This window comes from Ixodes scapularis, unplaced genomic scaffold, assembly GCF_016920785.2.
Source record: "Ixodes scapularis isolate PalLabHiFi unplaced genomic scaffold, ASM1692078v2 PGA_scaffold2__306_contigs__length_199485367, whole genome shotgun sequence".
NCBI classification, from domain to species: Eukaryota; Metazoa; Arthropoda; class Arachnida; order Ixodida; family Ixodidae; genus Ixodes; species Ixodes scapularis.
Genome location: NW_024609857.1, coordinates 28,269,624 through 28,278,945, shown reverse-complemented (window position 1 = coordinate 28,278,945; position 9,322 = coordinate 28,269,624). Strand labels below are relative to the sequence as shown.

General features: G+C 49.6%; 1 protein-coding gene across 1 annotated transcript; it reads left to right on the top strand.

The window, feature by feature from the left end:
* The first annotated feature begins 2,984 nt into the window (after positions 1-2,984).
* On the top strand, positions 2,985-6,893 carry LOC115326201. The gene is made up of 2 exons (XM_029987006.2): positions 2,985-5,251; positions 5,834-6,893. The coding sequence occupies exons 1-2, from the start codon at positions 2,985-2,987 to the stop codon at positions 6,891-6,893; spliced, it is 3,327 nt and encodes a 1,108-aa protein (XP_029842866.2).
* Positions 6,894-9,322: the final 2,429 nt, after the last annotated feature.

Sequence of the window (9,322 nt, the reverse complement as noted above, 5' to 3'; positions counted from 1 at the left end):
AATTATGCAAGGGGATTATTTTCCCTCAATATTTTTTTCTTAATTCTTTTGTTTTACGTACAAAAAAGGTTTAACATAAACAAATTATTTAGGGTGGAATGGAGACACTCCATCCCACCCGGAAGAAAGGCGCTCTCCGCTTGAAACGTTGGTGCATCAAAGGTGCTTCCTGGAACTTCTCAACTTCCGTTTTATGTCCAACCGGCCCGTTGAACTTCCTCACCGTATATACATAAATCTAAGCAAATTTAATTTCTTCTCCTCAAACATTTTCACGCGTGATATTGTAGATTAGTTGGAACTGATATGTCCAGGCGTCTATGCGAGCAGATTTAGAGAAGGGACATGCAGTAACTACAATAATCTCAAATTACACGAGGGTACTGATTTTTTTATGCCATTTTTTATAGCCGAAGTTTCGGCGTATGTATCTAAATAGCATCTCACGAAATTCACTGAAATCTTCGAAACAGCGGTGACCGACGTTTTAACTCAGCGGACGCGTAGTCTACTTTTCTTTGGCGGACCGTTGTAGTGACTGCTGCCGCCAAAAAATACGCGGGTCCCCCAAGTTATTCCGTGTGTGGAAGTGCAAACCGAGCTTTCGCCCAAAAGACCGGGCTTTATTCTCTGGTCCATATTTCGACCCAACCACGTGGCGCCAAAGGTGTACTCTACAGTCAAAATAAATGGTGGTCTACCTGAAGTGAAACACGAAGCAGACACAACCAGCTTAGAGACGCTTGCAAACAAGTAAAAAAACGCACTCTGCAAATGCGAGTGGATGCGAATATGTCCCAAACGTTAGGAGCTGGTGAGTGAATGCAAACATTGCTCGTTTAAAACTTGTGGTATTCTTTGTGGTATGCTTGCTCTTTTAATAATAGGGAGTTTTAGGGAACCGTTTTTGCCCACCCGATATGGTACGAAAGGGCACTCCGGTACGCACTGCGCATGCGCTGCCACAGAAGAGTCGCGCATGCGCAGTTTGTACCGGACGGCCCATCGTACTGTATCGGATATGCAAAAACGGTTCCCTAAAACTCCCTAAATGCTGCCGTCCGATCGGTAAGCGCTTCGGTCGTCTCCCAGGGAGTGACAGAAAAAAAAAATTGGGGTGTGTGCATGCTTATACAGCCTAAAACTTAGTCTGCCACAACGGGTGACTTGTCTCCCACCTCTAGACGATCAATTTAGACAGTGCAGTACAACCGCAAACCTTGGGTCGTTAACTTGCACCACGCAGTAGTGATACACGACCGCACGCCGGTACGATGCTCATTCAGATCGAAATGGGCAGGGGAGAGGATGGAACCCAGGGGAGTGACTCAACACAACGAGAAGACAGCGAATGGGTGTACTGCACTTCCCGGTTGCCCGTCATCGAAAGCCGGCACTCCGGGCTCGTCGACCCTGGTTGTCGCCCGTCGTTCGAAGCTCGCAGTCGGAGTCCGTGTCCAGGCCTGCGGATCGTCCTTCCCACGCCAGCGCTGCGTGGGCCAGCTGTCCCGGGCTAGGCACAGCCCGAGTCTCGCTGCGGAAGCACTTTGAGATCGTCATGGCCCACGCCGGTAGGGCCAGGGCTCGCCGTTCCCACTCGTCTCAGACTCTCGATCCGAACTTCGCTGGAGGACCGCTCCAGGGTTCGCCGCCAGCCAGACCAGCCAGACCGGCTCCGTCGTTCCTAAATGGCCCCAGCCTCGCCCAGCACGCACTGTCTGGCCCCAGCTCGTGACTCTTCGTCCGACCGCCTATCACGTGCCCTCCGCCCCGTCTTCTTCCACCCTCGTCTCCCACAAATGGACCTTTTCCGAGAAGCGTTCTGCGCACGCGCGAGGGTCCGATGCCAAGCGGCGGAAGTCGGAACGAAAAATCGAGGAAATTCGGAAGGAGGCAAAGGATAAGCGAGTAGAACACGTAATTGCAGCGTATATATAATTGTGTTACACAAAAAAAGACAGTGGACGGAGAGAAAATCACAACGTTTGGGTGGACGCCGCGGATGCCCATCTTTAAAGTCGCGTTGGGCACGCGCCGCTGCTCAGAGAGCGAAGAAACTGGTAGCGTAGCTCCCATACCAATTGGTAGCGCAGGTAGGTCACTTCCTCGATTTTTAGTTCGTGCAGCCACCGCCTGGTGCCGTCGGTATGTGGAAAAGGTCTTTTGTAGACACCAGTTGCACTGGGTAGCGTTTTGCCCAACCAATCCAGTGCTTTATATCTTAGTATACACATATTGCAATTATCTCTTTACTTTTTGGGTGACAACACCCCCCCGTAGACGTATCCCTCAAACATAACAAAATTAGAGATACCCATTAAGAATACTCGTTTTCCTCTTTATGTCACTGGTTCTAACTTCCAATACTATTTTTTTTTATAATCCTCTTTATATACCGGTAAACTTTCGCCCAGATTGAAACGCCGCATTGACATCGTCCCCAACACCTGTGAAATTGATGTTGGCTTTTTAACTTCTGAGTTTGTGGAATTTTAACTTTGTAACTGACTTCGTAAAACCTCAAGCTTCATTGACTAAAAGTGTTTCACAAAAATAAATTAGATGCTTAGAAATCTACGACTCTGCTTGTCTAGTCTCTCATATTGTCAAAAGGCGCCCGAAGTGTCTATTTTTGAATCAACTACACCAGCGTATCCAACTAATATGAAGGAAAACTAATACTCATGCTCATATCGCTGTTTGGTGTTTACCGTCATATATCACGTGAGGCCTGTTGAAAAACTAACAATGAACACCACTGACACGAGACATTTAGCCTGGAGCTAAAAGAAGACGAGGGGGATGGGGAATCGCGAGCGCGAGCGAACGAGCAGTCGGATAAACCGTTTAACACAAGCCGGTTGTGCTCTTATTCTTTCTCGACGTCAATGTCCTCAACGAGTACCTAGCGAAAGAGCGCCTCAAAGCGCAACAATTATTTGGTGCCAAAACCCGGGACTTGGACTTGAGGAATCAACCTGAAGATGGATCGGCTCAAGACCAAGCGTAAAGTCCGACGCAGTCAGAATACGAAGATAATCAACGAGATAACGACCATGCTCCAGTCCGTCGCCGTTGATGCCTCTTCTCTCGAAAACCTGAGAGACGGACTGGTAACCAGCAACGAGGAACTCCGTAAAGTCAACGAGGAGATCGAACCACACATCAGCGATAGTGACCTGGAGACAGACTACATCACTGTCGCAGAATATGAAGACGAAGTGGCTAGGACCCTCAGCGAACTTCGCAACAAGATCGCGCGGTTGCAGGCAACGCCAACCACATCCGCTACGGGAGCCGACGGCGACAGGGGCCACCCTTCCCAAGCTACGGGAATGGAGCTCCCCAAACTGCAACTTCTACACTATCAAGGGGAGCTCACGCAGTGGCAACCCTTCTGGGAGCAGTTCGACGCCTCAATACATCGGAACACCAAGCTCTCTGATGTAGAAAAATTCCAGTACCTGCGGTCGCTTCTGAATGAGCCTGCCGCCAGTGCCGTTTCCGGGCTGCAGGCTACGGCAGCGTGCTACAGAGATGCAATAGAGATACTTACTGAACGCTTTGGCGACAAGCAAAACATTCAGCGGGAATATCTGGAGCGGCTTCGAAACCTTCCAATGGTAAAGTCAGTGCGTGATGTCCAAGGACTGCGCAATGTGTACGATCACGTCCAGACAAACATTCGCGGTTTGCGCTCCTTGGATGTTTCAAGTGCGACGTACGCCACAATGATGGTGGACATACTCCTGTCCAGTCTTCCAACGGACATCGTTGTGGATTACCATCGACACAAAAGCTACGGAATACCGCTTGTAGTTTCCGCCGGCAGAGAGGAGGGGGCTAGCACGTCTGGCGATGGAGCAGTCAACGTCGCTGCATCGACAACGGATGCCGGTGAGGAGCTGGCGAAACTTTTGTGGTTTCTTCGCGTGGAAATCGAGAGCAGAGAACGATCAGCACCGCTCGAGGAAAGACCAGCGAGTGTGCCGAGGATAGCTCCTAAACCGATACAAACTGTTTATCCACCATCAACGTTCGCGTTACAAACCAGCGGGACAGACAACTACTGCTTTTTTTGCAACCAGCAGAGTCACAGTACCGGCGCTTGTACTGCTGACATCGCACTTGAAGAAAAGAAAGGAAGATTAGCGCAAGACATGAGATGTTTTCGCTGCACCAAACGAGGGCATCGGTCCAAAGACTGCCGCAGCCAAGCGAGATGTTCTGGATGCAGGGGACGACATGTCTCGTCAATGTGCAATCCTGCTTGGCAGACAACAAGACCAGTTCCGGAAGAGACCGCCAATATACTCACCACCAGTAATACGACGCCTCACCGAGCATCGAGCGTTCTACTGCAAACTTTCAGGAGCTGGGCCGTGAGTGATGAGAGCTGCGCATATATCCGCGGTATTATCGATGGTGGAAGCCAGAAGACGTTCATCAGAGAAGACTTGGCAGGGAAACTTAAGTTGAAAATTATAGGCCAACGAAGCATGAAGCTTAACACCTTTGCCAACAGCGGCTCGGACGTGATAAAACAGAACTTCACACTGGTCAGACTACGACTTCGAGGCCAGTATGCGATGACGGAGTATGTTTTAGAAGCCGTTGTCGTCCCATTTATCAGCCAAGATCTCATCGAAACACCCGTCGAACACTCGTTCCTTAAAGCGATCACGGGGTCCATCGCTGACGAGTTGATGTTTCCCTCCGTCCAAGCAGAGGAAGGCATAAGCCTGCTCATTGGCGCTGACCAAATGTGGAGATCGTTGACTGGCGAAACACGGCGCTCATCATCCATCCCCGGCCTGGTGGCCATTTCAACTAGCCTAGGATGGACCTTTCAGGGTCCAACAGGCACCGTGAGAGTCTTGTCGGATACTACCGCGAACTTGATGGTATGCGTGTTAGGAGTGGCATTGACCGCCGAAGACGACGGGGCAGCGTTAAGAAACGTCTGGGAGCTGGAGGCCATTGGAATCAGGGATGAACCGACCAGTACGAAAGAGCAAGATAGTACGGTACTCGAACAATTCACAGAGAAAATAAGTTGGAAGAATGGCCGCTACGAAGTCGCTCTACCCTGGAAGGAGACAGCAACAACACTTATAAATAATTACATCACTGCCAGGTCTAGACTCCGCAGCCTGATCCAACGTCTCAAGCACGATGACTCCATCGCACTATATGACAAAGCGATACGCAATTACTTTGAGGACGGACACGCGGAAGAGGTGAACGAAAAGTCCTCATGTGATGGACGCGTTTATTATATGCCTCATCGAGCGGTGATTCGGGCCAACTCGGAATCGAAAAGAATTCGAGTGGTGTTCGACGCTTCATCACACGCGCCAAACACCGGATCTCTCAACGACCATCTTGAGAAAGGGCCTACCATTAACACAGAACTTTTGCCGGTGCTGCTCCAATTTCGTAGGCAAAAGGTGGCTCTCACAGCTGACATCCAAAAGGCCTTCTTGCAGATAGAAATTGCAGAGTATGACAGAGATGCTCTCCGGTTTCTTTGGTTTGAGAGGACACCCAGACCAGGCGAGCCGCTGCCCGATATCAAAGAGTGGCGCATGACGCGAGTTCCTTTTGGAACAACTGCCAGTCCATTCCTACTTGGAGCGACAATTCGTCATCACTTAAAGAACGTGAGTGATTCGAACAAAGACATCGCGGCTCTTTTGCTGGACTCATTTTACGTGGACGACCTACTGATTGGAGCCGCAAGCACCGAAGAAGCCCGAATACTCGCTGATGGAGCACAGACATTGCTCAGAGAGGCCGGCATGGAACTTCGCAAATGGAATACCAATTCCAGCCAACTGCAGAACCTATTCAATCAAAAGGAGGGGAACGTCGATAATTCAGCTCACATCACGTCAATCAAGTCCCACGAAGTCACAAAGGTACTGGGACTGGTGTGGGACAAAACCACAGATTCCTTCACGTTCTCTAGTGACCATCTCTTGGAGATTCTCTCGACAAACATGACTACAAAACGCTTCGTCCTCAGAGCCTCTGCTAGGATCTTCGATCCCCTAGGGTTCCTCTCACCGTACGTCATACGAGTAAAGATTTTGTTTCAACGTATATGGCAACATGGTCTGGGATGGGATGAAGAACTACCAGAAGCACTACGGCAAGAGTGGACAACGTGGTGCGCCGAGTTAAAGGACTTGCCACGCATCATGGCTCCGAGACACTTACAGAATGCGGATGGTGAGAGCAAGCTGGAGCTTCACGTTTTCACAGACGCCAGCCCTCAGGCTTATGATGCCTGTGCCTATCTTCGCGCCGTGGATAGAAAAGAAAATGTCAGCGTCACTCTGGTGTTTGCCAAGTCCAGAGTTGCCCCGCTTAAGACGCTGACCCTCCCACGACTAGAACTGATGGGAGCCCTCTTGGGAGCACGCATGGCTAAATATCTGTGCACTGTTTTGTTTGGTGTCGTAGTTACGCTATGGTACTGGACAGATTCAATGATAACCCTCGGTTGGATTAAAGGATCAGCAACTGCATGGAAACCTTTCGTCGGTAACCGAGTGACAGAAATACAAGCACTAAGCGATCCCTCTAATTGGCACCACTGCCCGGGCAGCGCGAACCCAGCAGACGCCCTAACTAGAGGGAAGACGGTAATGCAGCTAAGTGCGTATCAGTTATGGTGGTCTGGGCCTGAGTGGCTTTCCCGAGAAGAAGGAAACTGGCCAATTGGCAGTACCTCAGAAGATGAAGACCTCAACGGAATTGATGGGGAGAGACGACAACAGGTCGGGGAAATACTGCTGACCACTGTGAGAGCACCAACCGCACTCTTGACATTGGAGAATTTCAGCAGCTATACCAAGATGCTGCGTGTCACAGCGTGGATAAAATGATTTGTTCAAGGTTGTCGTCGACAGAACAAGTCACCTGAACTGCCCCTAACGGCAGATGATATTAGAGATGCAGAAGCTTTCTGGATCAAGAATGTCCAACGAGAATGCTTCGGCAGAGAGATCCAGGAGCGGAAGATCAAGGCGGAAGTATCTCAAAAAGATCGAGAATAACCGATCTGCAGCCCGTTCTTGACGACACAGGAACCTTGCGTATTCAAGGCAGACTTTACCAAGCCACAGCCTCGGAGGAGGTGAGACATCCTAGTCTTCTGTTAGGAGATCACCCTTTCACCAAGTTGCTTGTAATGAATGCTCACCTCAGAGTATTATATGGAGGCTTGCAGGCCACTCTGACAGAAATTCGTCACAGATTTTGGCTCTTAAGTTCACGACGAGCCGTGAAGAAGATCATCGCGGAATGTCGCATCTGTCGACGATTCCAAGCAAAACCGGCCACAGCCCCCGTAGCTCCGCTACCACGGGACAGAGTGGAAGAGAGTCAACCCTTTCAAGTCGTGGGAATCGACTTCGCGGGGCCACTGTTGGTCAACTCAGCAGGGCAGTGCGTTAAGGCCTACGTTGCCTTATTCACTTGCGCGACCACCCGGGCACTACACCTCGAGCTGGTATCCACCGCGGCCACGGCGCCATTTCTTTTGGCCCTGCGAAGCTTTGTGTCACGAAGAGGTCTCCCAAGCACCATTTATAGCGACAATGCGCTGACATTCAAGAGAGCAGCGAAGGACCTGCCGGCCTTGTGGGAGGCTATTCGCGGTGCAGAATCTCAAGACTTCTGCAGTGTTAACCGAATCACCTGGAAGTTCATTGTAGAACGGGCAGCCTGGTGGGGAGGCTGGTGGGAAAGGATGGTGAGGTCGGTGAAAACGTGCCTCCGGAAAATTCTTGGACGGCAGAGCTTGTCGTTTGAAGAACTAACGACGGTACTGACTGACATCGAGGCAGCGCTGAACTCTCGGCCACTCACCTACCTTCATGCCGATAATAGTGAACCAGCGGTCTTGACCCCCGCTCACCTACTCATAGGAAGGCGATTGATGACTCTTCCAGAGGCGGAGCCAACCCACGCGTCATCGAGAGATTCACTAACACGCCGGTGGAAATATAGGCAGAGGCTCATGAACAATTTCTGGGTACGTTGGAAGAAAGAATATCTACTAGAGCTTCGTTCGGCCCACCTTGCACTACCGCTCAGCAGCCGTGCACCGAACGTTGGTGATGTAGTACTGTTGCATGACCGTATCACTCCAAGACATCTTAGGACCTTGGTACGTGTCGTTGAAGTTTTTCCAGGAAGAGATGGAAATGTAAGGGCGTGTGCTGTTAAGCTGCCGTGTGGTTGTGTAATCCGACGGCCAGTACAGCTGCTCTACCCTTTAGAAACTTTGTAAATCTTATCCCCAATTTCCTCACTTCGTGAGCGGGGGGAGGATGTTGAAAAACTAACAATGAACACCACTGACACGAGACATTTAGCCTGGAGCTAAAAGAAGACGAGGGGGATGGGGAATCGCGAGCGCGAGCGAACGAGCAGTCGGATAAACCGTTTAACACAAGCCGGTTGTGCTCTTATTCTTTCTCGACGTCAATGTCCTCAACGAGTACCTAGCGAAAGAGCGCCTCAAAGCGCAACAAGGCCTTCAACGCTTACTACTTCCATTTCACTAAAAGGTTCCAAATTTTTTACGCTTTCGGACGACGGTAATTAACATTGGTTGAACGAGAAACTTCTTAGAAGTAATAAAAGAACATCAGTGGATTTTGAGCAAAAAGAACAGCAAAAGGAAACGTCCAGAGACTAATCTCTATGACCCCCTGCGGAATTGTTCGTTCCTCTATGACAGTCAGCGGAATTGTTCGTTTCGCAGAGTTTGTCGTACAATGTTTGAAACACAAGATTTTATTATTAATGTGTTCTTATTGTGATTTTTTGAGAAGGGGAGGGGGGGGGGGGGGCAGGACTGCTAAAGTTTTACTTCGCACTGAGAGTTTTAGTTTTAGTACCAGTTTGTTCGGGCGCTCGGGATCACTTTTCATTATCGAGCTTCACCTGCACGGCTTAGCCTTAACACTATTCGAAACAGGAAAACAATTATAACTTCGACGTCCACATGTGCAATAAAACAAAGAATCTTATTTCAAACTTTGGTTCTGAAAAAGCCCTAGCTGTTATTATGTGCGTTGAAAATGGAGGGTGGATTGCAGCTCCGCTTTGAGACTTTCAGCAGCAAAGGGAAATATAGTTTTTGCTCGCATGACGAGAACTTAACGGTGCAAGCCACTCATTATGCGCCAAACTCTTAATAAGCCGTGCTGCTGCGTCGCGAAATAATGAGGTGCCCTCTTAACTATACTTAAACATTCATGATTTTCGCATCGACTCAAAAATCATGTAAATAAAAATACACTTT

What these genes read in the sequence shown, in the direction of transcription:
- LOC115326201 (XM_029987006.2), top strand. Translation starts at nt 2,985, where the DNA reads ATGGATCGGCTCAAGACCAAGCGTAAAGTCCGACGCAGTCAGAATACG. An exon ending in GCGGAAGAGGTGAACGAAAA is followed by an intron (nt 5,252 to 5,833) that starts GTCCTCATGTGA and finishes TACCAATTCCAG; the next exon opens with CCAACTGCAGAACCTATTCA.